This window comes from Scyliorhinus canicula, chromosome 18 (genome assembly GCF_902713615.1).
Source record: "Scyliorhinus canicula chromosome 18, sScyCan1.1, whole genome shotgun sequence".
Taxonomy (NCBI): Eukaryota; Metazoa; Chordata; class Chondrichthyes; order Carcharhiniformes; family Scyliorhinidae; genus Scyliorhinus; species Scyliorhinus canicula.
The window spans coordinates 60,786,089-60,805,246 of record NC_052163.1 but is presented as its reverse complement, the minus strand read 5'-3'; the positions used below and the strand labels follow the sequence as shown (position 1 = coordinate 60,805,246).

At 48.4% G+C, this 19,158-nt stretch overlaps 1 protein-coding gene across 4 annotated transcripts in view; it reads left to right on the top strand.

Annotated features, from left to right (window-relative positions):
* The window catches only part of cacna1g (calcium channel, voltage-dependent, T type, alpha 1G subunit), an 827,599-nt gene that overhangs the window by 503,120 nt on the left and 305,321 nt on the right, over window positions 1-19,158 (top strand). For all 4 annotated transcript variants that reach the window (XM_038776398.1, XM_038776397.1, XM_038776396.1 and 1 more), the window contains exons 8-9: window positions 1,475-2,291; window positions 15,503-15,882. In XM_038776398.1, the coding sequence (XP_038632326.1) occupies window positions 1,475-2,291; window positions 15,503-15,882 (1,197 nt within the window). The remainder of the gene's footprint in view (window positions 1-1,474; window positions 2,292-15,502; window positions 15,883-19,158) is intronic.

Below are 19,158 nucleotides of genomic sequence, written 5' to 3'. Positions count from 1 at the left end.
ATGCTGCATCAGACAACTTAGAAGACAACTCTCTCTTGCCTACTGTTCCATTGCCACGCTTCATTCCTTCTGAAAAATATTTTGTGAAGCAGTTCTAATGCCTACTGCAAGAAGGCATCCATACGTTCAGAGGTGCAGGCTAGCTTTAAGTGGTGCAGGCTAGCTTTAAGTGGTGCAGGCTAGCTTTAAGTGGTGCAGGCTAGCTTTAAGTGGTGCAGGCTAGCTTTAAAAGATGCAGGTTAGATTCAAGAGAGATGCAGGCTAGCTTTGAAAGATGCAGACAAGTTTTAGCTCATGCTAATTTCACATTCAACTAGACCCCTTACTGAGCAGTGCAAATTGGCCCTGTCAAATCTTTAGCCCCTATTATTTTAAATAAATAGCACACAGTTTGTATTTTTATAATAAAGTCATCCATATGAAACCTCCATTGGTTGAAATATTCACTGAGCACTACCTATTTTAAATAATAATGGTGGGGTTAAACGTTGCTCTGCTGCTTGAAATTGAAGCAGTTATTTGTCCTTCGCCTACTCCTCCAGACACATCTTTTCTTTCTTTACTTGTCCTGTTACAACTCATACTGCAGCATGGAGTCTTTTGGCATTTAATCTCTCCTGCCTTCCACCCTGTAGACCTTCCCTTTTTGTTCTCCTTTCCATCTTGCCATCCTTTCATTTTCTCAAAACATACCCTACTTTTCCCAGGCGAACTGCTGTCGACCTGAAATGCTGCTTTACTCTCTCCACAGAAGGCCCCTGACCTGCTGAATATCTCCAGTATTTTCTGTCTTTATTTCAGATTTCCACATCTGTAGTAATTGTCCTTCGCGTTTCCCTGCCACGTTCCCACTCTGATCAACTGCAAGTGTTTAACACTTACCGAACCCCACTACCCGCCAGCACCCCATGTCAGCAACTCCTCCACCCCTCCACCATCAACCCCCTTCCCTCAGCACCACCCTCCCAACCCTTTCCCGCCTCCCAACACGTTCCCAGTCCTCCATTTTCCATGATCCGTGCCAACTGCTGGGAATTATTAAAATGCACCAATTGCAACAAGGGGTGCGATTCTCCGCTCCCACGCCGGTTGGGAGAATCACGGGAGGGCCGCTCTGGCACCCTCCACGATCCTCCCACCCCCCCCCCCCCAAAAAATGGGGGGGGTTTTCACGGCGGCCCGCGAATCTCCGACCCGGATGGGCCTTGCAGAGAATTCCGCCCAAGGTGTGCAGGTTAAGTGGATTGGCCGTGCTAAATTGCCCCTTAGTGTCCAGGGATGTGCAGGTTAGGTTACGGCGATAGGACAGGGTGGTCGGGGGGGGGGGGGGGGGGGACCTGGGTGCAGTGCTCTTTTGGAGGGTTGGTGCAGACTCAATGGGCTGAATGGCCTACTTTTGCACTCAAGGGATTCTGGCTGAATGCAATATTGTCTTTTAACAGTTTCTTCCCTGTATCTTATTTTCTCTTTCTAGGTTGGGTCATTTTTTATGATAAATTTATGTCTAGTTGTCATCGCAACTCAGTTTTCTGAAACCAAACAGCGTGAAAGCCAATTGATGAAGGAGCAGCGAGTTCGTTTTATGTCCAATGCCAGCACGCTGGCCAGTTTCTCTGAACCAGGGAGTTGCTACGATGAACTCTTGAAGTACATCAGCCACATGCTGCGGAAGGCTCGTCGGGAGGTCGTGCGAGTTTGCTGCTTGGTTGTAAACAGGAGGGGGCATCAACCCACCAGCAGGAGCGGGCCAGGAGCGCAATCCCGTAAGAGGCGGAAATGCAAGCGGGCAGCCTCTGTCCACCACCTGATTCACCACCACCACCACCACCATCATTACCACGTCAGCAACGGAAGCCTGCGGGCACCACGGGCCAGCCCCGAGATCAGCGATGTGGAAACCAACTCCGCGCACAATGCTGGCAACAGGCTGATCATGTTGCCTTCGCCCCTGCCCAACCTGCACCCTCCTCCTGCTCCCGCTGCACATGGCAACACCGAGTCTGTCCACAGCATCTATCACGCCAACTGCCACATTGAACCGATCCAGTGTAAGTCTTCCCTGGGGCAAGGGGTTGGCCTGCTCCCGCCAGATGGACTCCAGAAGAACACAGATGCCAAGACTTACTCAACTGTGCACCCCAGCTCCCCCCATGAGGTGATCAATCTGAACACCACGGGGGAAAAGACACTCAAGGACACAACCATGAATCCTGACAACACAATGGCAAACCTCAATATCCCAGCAGGACCATATCGCAAAATGCATCGACTCCTGGAAACACAGAGTGCCGGTGAGTGAACAAGGCCTAGAGTGTGTGTGTGTGTGTGTGTGTATGTGTTTGTATTGGTGTGTGTGTGTAAGAGTGTGAGTGCATATGTTTATGAGTGTGTGCGGGAGAGTGTGTGTTAGTATGCCAGTGTGCGGAGGACAATGTGTGCGGTAGAATGTGCATGTATAACTGTGTGCATGTGTGTGTCAGAGTGTGTATGTCTGTGCATGAGTATGTGTGTAAGTGAGTGTGTGTGAGTGCATGTGTGAGTGCATGTGTGTGTATGAGTTTATGTGTGTGTAAGTATAAATTTGTGTGTATGTGTATGTTCCTGTTTGTAATGGGGAGGGTGCCAGTGATACTGTTTGTCATGGAAATGGTGTCATTATTACTGATTGTAGTTGAGAGGGTGTCAGTGTTACTGTTTGTAATTTGGAGGGTGTCAGTGTTACTATTTGTAATGTAGATTATATCAATGTTATGTTTGTAATGGGAAGGACGTCAGCGTTACTGTTTGTAATGGGGAGGGCGTCAGTATTACTGCTTATAATAGGCAGTGTGTCAGTGTTGCTGTTTGTAATGGGAAGGCTGTCAGTGTTGCTGTTTGTAATGGGAAGGCTGTCAGTGTTGCTGTTTAAAATGGGGAGGATGTCAGTGTTACTATTTGTAATGCAGTGAACATCAATGTTATGTTTGTAATGGGGAGGAAGTTAGTGTTACTGTTTGTAATGGGGAGGGTGTCAGTGCTACTGTTTGTAATGGGGAGGGTGTAAGTGTTGCAGTGCATAATGGGGTGGATGTCAGTGTTACTGTTTGTAATGGGGAGGGTGTCAGTGCTACTCTTTGTAATGGGGAGGGTGTAAGTGTTGCTGTGCATAATGGGGTGGATGTCAGTGTTACTGTTTGTAATGGGGAGGATGTCAGTGTTACTGTTTGTAATGAGGAGGGCCACAGTGCTACAGCTTGTAATAGGGAGCGCGTCGGTGTTGCTGTGTGTAATGGGGAGGGTGTCAGTGTTACAGTTTGTAATGGGGAGGGCCACAGTGCTACAGCTTGTAATAGGGAGTGCATCAGTGTTGCTGTTTGTAATGGGGAGGATGTCAGTGTTACTGTTTGTCATGGGGAGGATGTCAGTGTTACTGTTTGTAATGGGGAGGATGTCAGTGTTACTGTTTGTAATGGGGAGAATGTCTGTGTTGTATTTGGAATGGGGAGGATGTCAGTGTTACTGATTGTAATGGGGAGGATGTCTGTGTTGTATTTGGAATGGGGAGGGTGTCATTGTTACTGTTTGTAATGGGGAGGATGTCCGTGTTACTGTTTGTAATGGGGAGGATGTCCGTGTTGCGTTTGGAATGGGGAGGATGTCCGTGTTGTGTTTGTGATGGGGAGGATGTCCGTGTTGTATTTGGAATGGGGAGGATGTCAGTGTTACTGTTTGTAATGGGGAGAATGTCAGTGTTACTGTTTGTAATGGGGAGGGTGTCAGTGTTACTGTTTGTAATGGGGAGGATGTCAATGTTACTGTTTTTAATGGGGAGGATGTCCATGTTACTGTTTGGAATGGGGAGGATGTCAGTGTTACTGTTTGTAATGGGGAGGATGTTAATGTTACTGTTTTTAATGGGGAGGATGTCCGTGTTACTGTTTGTAATGGGGAGGATGTCAGTGTTACTGTTTGTAATGGGGAGGGTGTCAGTGTTACTGATTGTAATGAGGAGGATGTCAGTGTTACTGATTGTAATGGGGAGGATGTCAGTGTTACTGATTGTAATGGGGAGGATGTCAGTGTTGCTGTTTGTAATGGGGAGGATGTCAGTGTTACTGTTTGTAATGGGGAGGATGTCCGTGTTACTGTTTGTAATGGGGAGGATGTCAGTGTTACTGTTTGTAATGGGGAGGATGTCAGTGTTACTGATTGTAATGGGAGGATGTCAGTGTTACTGATTGTAATGGGGAGGATGTCAGTGTTACTGATTGTAATGGGGAGGATGTCAGTGTTACTGATTGTAATGGGGAGGATGTCAGTGCTACTGATTGTAATGGGGAGGATGTCAGTGTTACTGATTGTAATGGGGAGGATGTCAGTGTTACTGTTTGTAATGGGGAGGATGTCAGTGTTACTGATTGTAATGGGGAGGATGTCAGTGTTACTGTTTGTAATGGGGAGGATGTCAGTATGTCAGTGTTGCTGTTTGTAATGGGGAGGATGTCAGTGTTACTGTTTGTAATGGGGAGAATGTCTGTGTTGTATTTGGAATGGGGAGGATGTCAGTGTTACTGATTGTAATGGGGAGGATGTCTGTGTTGTATTTGGAATGGGGAGGGTGTCAGTGTTACTGTTTGTAATGGGGAGGATGTCCGTGTTACTGTTTGTAATGGGGAGGATGTCCGTGTTGTGTTTGGAATGGGGAGGATGTCCGTGTTACTGTTTGTAATGGGGAGGATGTCAGTGTTACTGATTGTAATGGGCAGGATGTCGGTGTTACTGATTGTAATGTGGAGGGTGTCAGTGTTACTGATTGTAATGGGGAGGGTGTCAGTGTTACTGATTGTAATGGGGAGGATATCAGTGTTACTGATTTTAATGGGGAGTATGTCAGTGTTACTGTTTGTAATGGGGAGGATGGCAGTGTTGTGTTTGGAATGGGGATGGTATCAGTGTTACTGTTTATAATGGGGAGGATGTCAGTATTGTGTGTGGAATGGGAGGATGTTAGTGTTGTGTTTGGAATGGGGAGGATGTCAGAGTTGTGTTTGTAATGGGGAGGATGCCAGTGTTACTGTTTGTAATGGGGAGGATGCCAGTGTTGTGTTTGTAATGGAGAGGATGACAGTGTTGCTGTTTGTAATGGGGAGGATATCAGTGTTACTGTTTGTAATGGGGAGGATATCAGTGTTACTGTTTGTAATGGGGAGGATGTCGGTGTTACTGTTTGTAATGGGGAGGATGTCAGTGTTGTGTGTGGAATGGGGAGGATATCAGTGTTACTGTTTGTAATGGAGAGGATGACAGTGTTGCTGTTTGTAATGGAGAGGATGACAGTGTTGCTGTTTTTAACGGGGAGGATGTCAATGTTACTGTTTGTAATGGAGAGGATGTCAGTGTTGTGTGTGGAATGGGGAGGATGTCCGTATTGTGTTTGGAATGGGGAGGATGACAGAATTTCTGTTTGGAATGGGGAGGATGTCAGAGTTATGTTTGGAATGGGGAGGATGACAGTGTTTCTGTTTGTAATGGGGAGGATGTCAGTGTTGTGTGTGGAATGGGGAGGATGTCCGTGTTGTGTTTGGAATGGGGAGGGGTCCCTGTTTCTGTTTGGAATGGGGAGGATGTCCGTGTTGTGTTTGGAATGGGGAGGATGTCAGAGTTGTGTTTGTAATGGGGAGGATGTCAATGTTGTGTTTGGAATTGGGAGGATGTCAGAGTTGTGTTTGGAATGGGGAGGATGTCAGAGTTGTGTTTGGAATGGGGAGGATGACAGTGTTACTGTTTGTAATGGGGAGGATGTCAGTGTTACTGTTTGTAATGGGGAGGATGTCAGTGTTGTGTTTGGAATGGGGAGGATGTCAGTGTTGTGTTTGGAATGGGGAGGATGTCAGTTTGTGTTTGGAATGGGGAGGATGACAGTGTTTCTGTTTGTAATGGGAAGGATGTCAGTGTTGTGTTTGGAATGGGGAGGATGTCAGTGTTGTGTTTTTAATGGGGAGGATGTCAGAGTTGTGTTTGGAATGGGGAGGATGTCAGAGTTGTGTTTGGAATGGAGAATGTGTCAGTGTTATTCTTTGTGATATTTATCATGTGGTTTGAAAACTGGATTTGCCAAATTGGGCAGCCTTTTCTCCACTCCCGAAATTGTTGCCTCATTTCTTCCCTCTCCACCTTCCCGTCCCCTGCACTTTTGGTTCTGAGCATTCGTCACTTCCTTTAAACTGACTAAGATGAATTGGAGTGTGTTTGACCATTAGTATCATTTTAAGCCAAGCTATCTGATGCACCATCAATTGGACGCGAGACGAAGACGAGATCCAAACAAAAGGCTTTAATGCACAAGATGTGTGCCCGGCAGCAGACGTATAGAAGAATGGCCGACTGCCGGGAAGCACGGGTTCTTATATCCCGCCTTGTAGGCGGAGCTACCTACCTCTCAGTCAATCGGCTGAGAGGTACATGACTTACCGGGCCAATGGGCAGCGCGTCCTGTGCACCAATAGCAGCTCACTTCTAAGGTACCGTAATACCCCTAATCATACTACCACATTCACCACTTGTTGAAAAGGAAGCGGGGGGGGGGGAAACGCGGGCATGAGGGGGGGGGGGGGTGTCCCGTGAGTACGTGAGACTGGTAGTATGACTAGAGATGTTTAGGCCGTACCATTGCATCGATGGCTGCCCACCGACCCGTAACTAATGTGCAAAAGGAAAAAACAACAACTATGTACATTGTGCATAATCGGGGGGGGGGGGGGGGGGGGGGGAAATGAGTGAACAGGGAAAGAACAAAAGAAAATCACAAGAGTCCATCCGCAGGCAGAAGTCCACCCATAGGTCACATCGATTCAATCAGTCGAGTGGGCGCTTTCGATGCCCTGCTTGACCTGCGTAGTGGTGCCGGCGACGTCGGCGCGGTGGTCGTCCGTGACTCCGGGAGCGATGGTCTTGTCTCTGTGTCCGTACCCCTGGTCGGAGCTAGCGGGGGCCAGGCCGGGGGAGGGGGTCCCTGTCCGCTGAGCTGTGGGTGCGTCGTTGCTGAGGGCAGTGGGTGTCTGGGGAGGGCTGGTGCTGGGGGGTGTGGCCGAGTTCCGGCGGGTGCCAAGTCCCGGAGAGAGACCGTGTCCTGTCGGCCGTCGGGATACTCCACATACGCGTATTGCGGATTCGCGTGGACTAGATGGACTCTTTCGACGAACGGGTCCGACTTATGCACCCACACGTGTTTGAAATGAAATGAAATTAAATGAAAATTTCCGGAGCAGTTTCCGGACCAGAATGGGCCCGGAGGTAGCTAGCCACGTCGGGAGCGGGTTCCCTGAGGAAGACTTCCTGCGAAAAACAAGAAGACATTCGTGAGGCGTTTGGTTAGTGGCGGTACAGAGAAGTGACCAGATTGAGTGGAGGGCGTCTGGGAGGACCTCTTGCTAGTGGGAGACTGGGAGATTTCTGGACCGTAGGGCCAGCAGGATGGTCTTCCAGACCGTACCGTTCTCCCTCTCGACCTGTCCGTTACCCCGGGGGTTGTAACTGGTCGTTCTGCTGGAGGCGATGCCCCTGCTGAGCAGGAATTGACGCAGCTCGTCACTCATAAATGAGGACCCCCGATCGCTATGAATGTATGCGGGGTAACCGATCAGGGAGAAGATGGTATGCAGGGCTTTGATAATGGTGGTTGTGGTCATGACGGGGCAGGGGATGGCGAAAGGGAAACGGGAGTACTCGTCAATCACGTTGAGGAAGTACGTGTTGCGGTTGTTGGAGGGGAGGGGACCTTTGAAGTCCATGCTGAGACGTTCAAAGGGGCGGGAAGCCTTTATCACGTGCGCTCGTTCAGGGTGGTAGAAGTGCTGCTTGCACTCCGCGCAGATGTGGCAGTCCCTGGTCACTGTCCTGACCTCCTCGTGGGAGTAGGGCAGATTGCGGGTCTTTATGAAATGGAAAAAGCAGGTGACCCCCGGGTGGCAGAGGTCCGCATGGAGGGTTCGGAGGCGGTCCACTTGTGCGTTGGCACAGGTACCGCGGGACAGGGCATCGGGAGGCTCGTTTAGCTTCCCAGGGCGATACAAGATGCCATAGTTGTACGTGGACAACTCAATCCTCCACCGCAAGATTTTATCGTTCTTTGTCTTGCCCCTCTGTGCGTTATCAAACATGAAGGCCACTGACCGTTGATCTGTGAGGAGGGTAAACCTCCTGCCGGCCAGATAATGCCTCCAAAGTCGCACAGCTTCAACTATGGCCTGTGCTTCCTTTTCGACCGAGGAATGGCGGATATCGGACGCGTGGAGTTAACGGGAGAAGAAGGCAACGGGTCTGCCCGCTTGGTTGAGGGTGGCCGCCAGAGCAACATCAGACGCGTCACTCTCGACCTGAAAGGGGAGGGACTCGTCGATGGCGCGCATCGTGGCCTTTGCAATGTCTGCTTTGATGCGGCTAAAGGCCTGGCGGGCCTCCATCGACAGGGGAAATGTGGTGGACTGGATGGGTGGATGGGCTTTGTCGGCGTAATTGGAGACCCACTGGGCGTAATATGAAAAGAAGCCCAAACAGCGCTTGAGGGCTTTGAGGGAGTGGGGGAGGGGGAGCTCCATCAGATGGCGCATGCATTCGGGGTCGGGGCCTATCACTACGTAGCCGAGGATGGCTAGACGGTCGGTGCTAAACATGCACATATCCTTATTGTAGGTCAGGTTAAGGAGTTTTGCAGTACAGAGGAATTTGCGGAGGTTGGTGTCGTGGTCCTGCTGGACGTGGCCGCAGATGGTGACATTGTCGAGACATGGGAAGGTTGCCCGTAAACCGTGTTGGTCAACCATTCGGTCCACCTCCCTTTGGAAGACCGAGACCTCATTCGTGACACCGAAAGGAACCGTTAAAAAGTGGTAGAGCCGCCTATCCGCCTCGAACGCAGTGTATTTACGGTCACTCTTGCGGATGGGGAGCTGGTGGTAGGCGGACTTAAGATCCACCGTGGAAAAAACCTTGTCCTGCGCGATCCTGTTGACCAGGTCGGAGATACGTGGGAGAGGATACACGTCCAGCTGCGTAAACCTGTTGATGGTCTGACTGTAGTCTAAGACCATCCTATTTTTCTCCCCGGTCTTTACCACCAGCACTTGTGCTCGCCTGGGGCTGTTGCTAGCCTCGATAACCCCTTCCTTCAGAAGCCTTTGGACTTCGGACCTGATGAAGGTCCGGTCCTGGGCACTGTACCGTCTGCTCCTGGTGGCGACGGGTTTGCAATCCGGGGTGAGGTTTGCAAACAAGGATGGGGGATCGACCTTGAGTGACGCGAGGCTGCAGACAGTAAGGGGGGGGCATAGGGGCACCAAATTTGAATGTTAAGCTCTGGAGGTTGCACTGGAAATCTAACCCAGGAGTGCCGCCGCGCAGAGGTGGGGAAGGACGAAGAGCTTGTAGTTTTTAAACTTCCTCCCCTGGACCGTGAGGTCCGCTATGCAGCACCCTGTGATCTGGACCGAGTGCGAACCGGAGGCCAGAGCGATTCTTTGTTTTACTGGGTAAACGGGAAGTGCGCAGCGTCTTGCCGTGGCGGGGTGGACGAAACTTTCCATACTCCCGGAGTCCAACAGGCAGCTCGTCTCGTGGCCGTTGAGGAAGATCTTCGTAGTCATCATGGAAAGCGTGCGGGGCCGTGACTGATCCAACGTTACTGAGGCGAGTCGTGGCAGGAACTCCGAGTCGTCATCCGGCAGCGAATGGTCACTTGCGGGGTCCTCGGTGCCGATCCACGATGGCGGCGCCCGTCGGCCGCACGTGGTGGGGGGTGAACAAAATGGCGGCGCCCGGGGATCGCACGTGGAGTCGGGGGCCCAAAATGGCGCCGCCCGGGGCTCGCACGTGGAGTTGGGGCCCCACAATGGTGGCGCCCGGTGATCACTCGTGGCGGTGGGGTGTGGGGGCAGAGAGGCCTGCGGGCGGCGCGGGGCACGTGACGAGCGTGGGGCAGGGACCTGCGGTCGCTGCTCGGGACTGCTGCGATCGCCTTTGACTGGCAAACGGCCGCAAAATGGCCCTTTTTGCTGCAGCTTTTACAGGTTGCGGTGTGGGCCGGGCAGCCCTGGTGGGGGTGCTTGGCCTGGCCGCAAAAGTAGCAGCGGGGCCCCGTGGGTTTATCAGGGCGCCCTGTGGCGCAGGCCTGAGGGAGTTCCGAGTCTGCGGAGGTGAGGGGGGTCGCGTTCCATGCTGCCCATGGGGCCGCCGCGCGGTCGGGTGCGTACGTGCGAGCGTTGCGGTTAGCGACATTGAGAGAGGAGGCGAGGGCCTATGCCTCGGCGAGGCTTAAAGTTTCTTTCTCCAAGAGTCTCTGGCGGATCTGGGAAGAATGAATACCCGCCACGAAAGTGTCTCTAATTAAAAGTTCGGTGCGCTCGGCCGCAGAAACTTGTGGGCAGGCGCGGTTTCTCCCCAGAACAAGGAGGGCCTGGTAGAATTTGTCTAAAGTCTCACCAGGAAATTGCTGTGTCGTGGCCAGCAAGTGCCGTGCGTAGACCTGGTTCACCGGCCGGATGAAATGTCCCTTTAGCAAGTCCATGGCCGTGTCATAGTCTGTCATGTCCTCTATGAGCGTGTACATGGCGGTGCCCACGCACGAGTGGAGGATATGCAGTTTTTGTTCCGTTTTTCGGCGGTTTTCGGCTGTGCTCAAGTAACTATTGAAACACGCCAGCCAGTGTTTAAATGCTGCTGTTGCAGTTGCTGTGTGCGGGCTGAGTCGAAGGCACTCCGGCTTGATACGAAGCTCCATCTTTTAAAACTTGTGCATTAAATTGATGCACCATCAATTAGACGCGAGACGAAGATGTGATCCAAACAAAAGGCTTTAATGCACAAGATGTATGCCCGGCAGCAGACGTACAGAAGAATGGCCGACTGCCGGGAAGCACGGGTTCTTACATCCCACCTTATAGGCGGAGCTACCTACCTCTCAGTCAATCAGCTGAGAGGCACATGACTTACCCGGGCCAATGGGCAGCGAGTCCTCTACACCAATAGCAGCTCACTTCTAAGGTACCGTAAAACCCCTAGTCAGACTACCACACTATCCTTGCTTTCATTGAGCTCCCTTGCCCCATCAAGCTTCGTATGGTCTCCAAGCCTGTCCTAGTGGCGGCTTCAGAAGTTTTCACCATTGGAAAAAAAACATATGTTGAAATAGAGGAGAAAAGTGAATATTCAAGCTAATCCCCATCCCTTTTTGCATATGTTTGATACTGGCCTGATGGTGAGGCTCTCCCGGTATGTCCCATGTGTCATGTGCACTCATTCAGATGGGGTTAGTTTGCACGCTATGGCAATTTAATGTAATGGTGTGCGTTAGCAAATGTACAGCTTAATTTTTATTACTGTGCTGCACTTGGGAGCCCTTCTCCAGCTGGAGTCGTTTCATTAGTTCCCAAGATAGTAAGAGTGCTCAAAGGCAGCATTCATGAAAATGTTCCAGACCCGCAAACCTTGATTTATTGTTCATTAACTTTAAAAGAGCAAAAGAAAAATCAAACTCTACAGCCCCACGTTTTCCCGACCAGGGCTGCCCTGTGAGCACTGCTGCTGATTATGGAATCACGCCGCCCAGATTGATAGGTTTTGACACCGCCAATTCTAAGTTGCACAAGGAGATTTAAAGCTGAGAGAGAGAGTTCTGTTCACATAGTGTTGATGAATGAAGTACCGTTTCATTTAAATTGGAACAATGAACCTCCTGAGTACAAATAATAACAATGAGCTCTGCAAGTCACAGTTGAAGGACTTGGCCTGCAGTTTTTGTGTCCTTTATGGTAGCCTGTGAGTCCTCCATTTCGCAGTTCAGCAGTTCATCTGGTAGTAATTAGTTTCATTCACTTTGAAATTAATACTAAGATGAATCAACAATATGTTGTAATTTTGAGTCCCCAATTTTTTTTTGTTACAATAACTAAAATTGACCTGAATTAATTATGTTTAATTATGTATGGAAGGGCAACTGAAGAGCAAGCAAAGGCTGGGATGAAGCCATAGATCGCGTGAGTGAACTCTGAGGTTGTAATGCAGTATGCCAGAGTTGGGGACAAGCAGGAAACACTGGCCCTTTGTCAGCAACACCCACTTCTCCTGCGCTAAAGAAAAACAAAAATCCTACTCAGAGGATGTAGGGGACATGGTGGTTAGCACCGTTGCTTCACTGTCAGGGACCCGGGTTCAATTCCAGCCTTGGGTGACTGTGCGGAGTCTGCATGTTCTCCCCGTATCTGCGTGGGTTTCCGCCGGGTGCTCCGGTTTCCTCCCACAGTCCAAAGATGTGCATGTTAGGTGGATTGACCATGCTAAAATTGCTCCTTAGTATCCAAGAATGAGCAGGTTGGTGAGGTTACGGGGATAGGGTGGGGGATTGGGCCCATGTAAGGTGCTCTTTCAGTGGGTTGGTGCAGACCTGATGGGCCAAATGGCCTACTTCTGCAATGTAGAGATTCTATGGAACAGAAACTGGGTGAGGAACACAGAGGTCATGTTATTTATGTGCTAGTGCTGAGTCTGGAGTGGAGGTGGAATTATCCACTTTTCATTTGCTTCCATCGTCCTGTCCTCTGAAGTCATTAGAAAGTGTGCCACCCGCGGTTGTTTGTTAATAGAGTCAAGATGTTTATATTTTGTAAACATTTCAATAAAAATTATTTAAAAAAAAAAGAAAGTGTGCCACATACATCCGAGGGAGCAATGATGCAGGTCTGTTGGATGAATGACAACAAGGGTGGTGATACAGGAGCATTGATGCTGCTTTGGTCCTGAAAATGATGCAGCCAAGATACATACTATTCTATTCATTTCTTAACAATAACATTATCTGTGGAGCCAGAAGCAAAATGTGTTCCGGGTTTCAAGCTGCCTGGAAATAATGCCTTGTCAGTTCCCCAGTTGCAATCCCCAGTTGAAGCAACAAATGATAAGACTAAAATACCCATGCCGTTTCCTGGAACCAAGTAAACCAGGGGCTGGTTTAGCACGGTGGGCTAAACAGCTGGCTTGTAATGCAGAACAGGGTCAGCAGCGTGGGTTCAATTCCCGTATCGGCCTCCCCGAACAGGCGCCGGAATGTGGCGGCTAGGGGCTTTTCACAATAACTTCATTAAAGCCTACTTGTGACAATAAGCGATTATTATCATATTATTAAAGTCAACAATCCGCCCACATAAAGCTGGTCATGGATACATACATAAAATGGCCAAGTATTTACTGTAGAGAAACAGGCCATTTGGCCCATTTGAACCATACCAGTGTTTATGCTCCACATAAGCCCCATCGCACTCTGTTTCATCTAACCCCTTCGGCATACCGTGTGGAACGAAAACAATTTTCTTCTTTAAAATTCCGAGAATTAAGTTTCTGAAATAATTTCACATTCAGCCTCCGAAACAAGGTGGTTTTTGGGTCTAAGTTACATCCAAAAATGTACATGAATAGACCAAGAACTGATTAATTTGCCATACTAGGAGGCAGTTCTTCTGAGATTTCTGGTCATTTTTGTGTCTTTTGTCCTTGCTTTGCCTGAGTTGCTCTGGTAGTTGTTAATGTCAAGTGAAGTGGAGAGGATGTATCCACTAGTATGAAAAACTAGAACCTGAGTCCTCAGCCTCAAACTAAAGGGACGATCCTTTAAAACTGAGATGAGGAGGAATTTCTTCAGCCAGAGGATGGTGAATCTGTGGAACTCTTTGCAGAAGGCGGTGGAGGCCACATCACTGAGCGTATTTAAGGCAGAGATAGATAGGTTCTTGATCAATAAGGGGATCAGATATTATGGGGAGAATGAAGAAGAATGGGGATGAGAAACATATCAGCTATGATTAAATGGCGGAGCAGACTCAATGGGCCGAGTGTCCTAATCCTGCTCCAAGGTTCCAGATGTTACAGTCCCACAGACCATAATGATATTAACTATTGTCCCACAGGCGATAAACGCATGGACCATCTTTGTGAAGGTCCCTCTTGATTCTGAAATGTTCTGAATTAGAATTGTGATCCATCGCAACTTGCAATATCAGTAACATCACACATCTTACAAAGAATGATAACAGCACTCAGGACATCCTTCAAAACTCATGGATTTACTTTTGCCATCAGTACGGACAAGAGTTAGGTTCAAAAAGATTAGCTAAAGACACTTGTCCATGTGATAGTGCAGCCGAAATTGGGCCAAGGGCTTTTAATATTCTCTGCCTTTAAACCAATATTCTGTTGTTGAATCCAGGCAGCATGGTAGCATAGCGGTTAGCACAATTGCTTCACAGCTCCAGGGTCCCAGGTTCGATTGTAGGCTTGGGTCACTGTCTGTGCGGAGTCTGCACATTCTCCCCGTGTGTGCGCGGGTTTCCTCTGGGTGCTCCGGTTTCCTCCCACAGTCCAAAGATGTGCAGGTTAGATGGATTGGCCATACTAAATTGCCCTTAGTGTCCAAAATTGCCCTTAGTGTTGGGTGGGGTTACTGGGTTATGGGGCTGGAGTAGAGGTGTGGGCTTGGGTAGGGTGCTCTTTCCAAGAGCCGGTGCAGACTCGATGGGCCGAATGACCTCCTTCTGCACTGTAAATTCTATGATTCTATGATTCCCATGATGGATTTGCAACAACTTATCTTGAACTAAGATGAGCCGAAAGTTAAGGCTATCCCAATTCAAGGATCATTTATAGCAAAGCAGCTATGGAGTTGTCTTGATTCAAAAGTAAAATATCAGAACCCATCAATCGATTCCAATAGAAGGAGCAAATTGTTGAGGAAGACGTGTCTTTTGCATAAAACTGATTAACTCAATCAACTGTGCTGCTTTATTCAGTGAGAGCTGGCAAAGATGAGCTATTACTCAGTGTAAAGGGAAGTCATGCATAATAGGAAACTGTTCTATGGCTTCAGTTGGCATTTCAGATAGTATACGTTGATCAGAAATACCATCACTACTAATAACTGGAGAACCTGGGCATATAGGACCCCAATTAAAAACAGAAAACACTGAAAACATTTAGCATCTTCTGACTCTTGGAATATTGTAACCAGGGGGTGCCCTTCCCTTATGAGGTGGGGTATGGGGGACTCGATGAACCCATAATTGGGGCATGGGAGGGGTCCAGAGGCCATGGTGGATGGCCCAGAGATCGGCGCACTGATCTCTTCCTGCACTGGCGAGCATAGCTGCTTAGTGCAGGGAATGAGCCTAAGTGCAGCCTCAGCAGGGCGTTCCTCACCAGGCCCATAAACAAAGCTGAATCCCGTTTAATAGTGGGGTCTTTCATGGTGCTCCAAGCACCAGGAAACACCCAGCTAAGTGTGCCCCACACAGGACACTGTTTCATTTCCATTAAATGGTGCCTGTTAACTCTGTTTCTCTGTCCAAATAGTCTGCCTGACGTATTGAGTGTTCAGCGTTTTCTGCTTTTATTTCAGATTTCTCAGCTTCCACAGTATTTATGTTTGGTGCAACTTTTATTTTTAGAACATTAAACACCCAAATTTGATTGTTCCCCCTGCCAGGCCATTGTAAAAGCTCATGCAAGCTGTCTGGTCACTGCACACCCTACGGCTCTCCCAGAGGAACAGCTGATATTCTGAACTGCGACCCACAAAGTTGCCCCATCTGCATCAGGGGCAATGAGTCTGAGGTGAGGGATAACGAGACGTTGGATTCAGACAGTGAGGGAGTGTACGAGTTCACCCAGGACGCCCACTACAATGACCAGAGAGACCCTCAGCGCAGTCAACCAAGAATGACAATAGCAAACAAATGCTGGGCGTTATGGAAACCAGTCTGTGACACTTGCCGCAAGATTGTTGACAGCAAGTATTTTGGACGTGGAATTATGATTGCTATTCTCATCAATACGCTTAGCATGGGGATTGAATACCACGAACAGGTGAGGCACTGAAGTTGTTTCTGTAACCCTCTAATGCTTTTTTATCTTTCCCCATATGTAAGGTAAGCAAGAGTGGTTCTGCTTTTCTGTTTTAGTGCTAAGCCCTGGAAATTCATTGCCGACGATAGATTGACCATAATTGTTCTAATGTGTTTCATCAAGTCAATTAATTTGTGCCGACGTACTGACTTTCATCTTCAGAGAAAACACTCAGATCAACTGTAGATAAAGCAAGAGACTGGAACAAGACCAAACCTCAAGGAGCTATTAAAACATAAAGCCCTCAGATTTTGTTTAATGTAACTTAGTATGTACTTGCTTTTAAGCTTGGAGACACAAGGGGTGAAGTCAGACCCGGTCGGAATCTCAAGCCAATTGGAATCGCTATGCCGCCCTCTATATAGGACACAACTGATGATTAGTTCTATTGAAGACAATGGGACTGAAGATCAATCATAAAATGGGTATCCAAAATGGCACCACCTGTTTTACATCTGTGCCCATGTCCAATTTCACCCTCCTAATAGTGATTCGAAACAAACCTGTTGGACTTTAACCTGGTGTTGTAAGACTTCTTACTGTGTTCACCCCAGTCCAACGCCGGCATCTCCACACCATCCTAATATATTGAGATTGTAACAAACATGCCTCACAATTTAATCTCACAGAAGTGTCGGATGCTGTGTTTTGATGTTGGTTGATGGTAATTTAGGAAGTGGGTAAAGAAAATCAAGGATGATGGAGCAATGTATGTTTGATAGCGGACCAATCAGATGATCAAGCTGACCTTGATACCACACAGCCAGTCAACTGCCTGGGACCATCTCTCCCTGTTTCCTTTCAGAACCCGACTCACAATGAGTCACTGCATTCAGGGATATTATACTGGGGGAATTGGCAGTTCTTATTGTGAATACAACTGCAATAATGTCCTTGAAGAATTAGAAACTTATGACTTAAACTTCTGCTATCTCTCTGTCCGAATTTCAGACTCTGCTTCTTTGGCCTAGTGTTTTGTCAACTGGCCCTAAAGTTTTCATCTTTATCTCAATCTTCATGTTTTAATCTGATTATGCCCTTGTGAAGCAGCTTGGAATGTACAGCATGGTGGCACGGCGACACACTGGTTAGCACTACTAGCTCGGCGCCCTAGGAACCCGGGTGCAATTTTGGCCTTGGGTGACTGTCTGTGTGGAGTTTGCACTTTCTCCTCGTGTCTGTGTAGTTTTCCTCCGGATGCTCCAGTTTCCTCCCACAATCCAAAGATAAGAAGGTTAGGTGGATTGGCCATACTAAAATTGTTCCTTCGTGTTCAAAGAGGGGAGAGTGGGTGGAGGTAGGTTCATCTTTCAGGGGGTCATAGAATCCCTACAATGCAGAAGGAGGCCATTCGGCCCATCGAGTCTGAACTGACCCTTCCCCACACCCCCCTATCATTGTAACACCATAACCTAACCTGCACATGCCTAAACACTAAGGGGCAAAGTATCATGGACAATCCACCTGGCACGCACATCTTTGGACTGTGGGAATAAACCCACACAGACACAGGGAGAAAGTACAAACTCCACACAGACAGTGATCCAAGGCCCAAATTGAACTGGGGTGTCTGGTGCTTTGAGGCAGCAGTGCTAACCACTGTGCCACCGTGGTCAGTGCAGACCCGATGGGCCAAGTGGCCTCCTCTGCACTTTGGTGATTCTATGATTCTATTCTATAGTTAGAAAAGCATTCTTTAAATTCAAGTTGTTGCTACATAGTTGATGAGCAGATTTGTTTTACCTTTGGTTTGTGTATCAGAATAAAGTGTGAACTCCGTCCACACACAAGCACAAACGATGCACTGGGCTTTTTGCAACCACTGGTTCTTTGCTTCTAATCATGTCCCCAGTTTTCCGTCCATGACTTCAAGTGTCCTAACCGACAACTCCATGATTTAAACAACGTGAATCATGTTATTTGTATTTTACATCGAACTTCCTTCTGCTCGCTAACCTCAGTGGATTGGATACAGAATGGGCTCCGAGGGGGAGGTGCAATAAACTGGCAGTGGACCATTTAACTTCAGCTGTGCCACCTAAACACCAGTTGCAAACTTGCAACAAGCATTTTGAACAAGACTAAAGTGCCAATAAATGTTGTAACGTAGTTAAATTACATTTGGCATAATTTTCCCTTCACCAAGGATTACCCCAGCTAACCACTTGCAATGCAAACTTGCCCGAGTAAATTTATCATTTTCACAAGTCCCTCAAAATAATTTTCTGAAGTTTTTTCTTTCTATGAACCGCGTGCAGATCTGCTCCCAATTAGCCATTGCCATAACTTTGCTAAAGAGATTGGCTGAAACCCAGCTTATTCAAGTTACAGGATCATAAACTTGGACTTTCATGTGCAACATAGCAACTAAGGCACAGGGTCCCTGACAATGTTGCTTCACAGCACCAGGGCGCCAGGTTCGATTCCCGGCTTGGGTCACTGTCTTTGTGGAGTCTGCACGTTATCCCTGTGTCTGCGTGGGTTTCCTCTGGGTGCTCCAGTTTCCTCCCACATGTCCCGAAAGACGTGCTTGTTAGGTGAATTGGACATACCAATTTGGGGCAGCACGGTAGCATGGTGGTTAGTGTCTGTGCGGAGTCTGCACGTCCTCCCCGTGTGTGCGTGGGTTTCCTCCGGGTGCTCCGGTTTCCTCCCACAGTCCAAAGATGTGCGGGTTAGGTGGATTGGCCATGCTAAATTGCCCGTAGTGTCCTAAAATGTAAGGTTAAGGGGGGGTTGTTGGGTTACGGGTATAGGGTGGACACGTGGGTTTGAGTAGGGTGATCATTGCTCGGCACAACATCGAGGGCCAAAAGGGCCTGTTCTGTGCTGTACTGTTCTATGTTCTATACCGAATTCACCCCTCTGAGTGTGGTGACTGGAGGATTTTCACAGTAACTTCATTGCAGTGTTAATATAAGCCTACTTGTGGCAATAAAGATTATTAAAAAATAAATCAGTGTTGCCAACTCTGCTTGTACCTATTCCTGGAGATTTCATTGAGTCTCCTCCTACCTCCAGTCGCCCTTCCCCCGCATTCCTGGTATCGGTTCCTCCATGCAGCCCTTTCCTCTGCCAATCAGAATGCATACACTCCTGATTTGGTGAATTTTGATAGTCAGTCAAACAGCCATTTTTCTGACTCCAATAATTTTGTAACTAATAAATGAAGGTGAAAATTAATAAACCACCGAAGGAAATTGCAGGATTTAGATAGTTTGGAGACTTGGGCGGAGA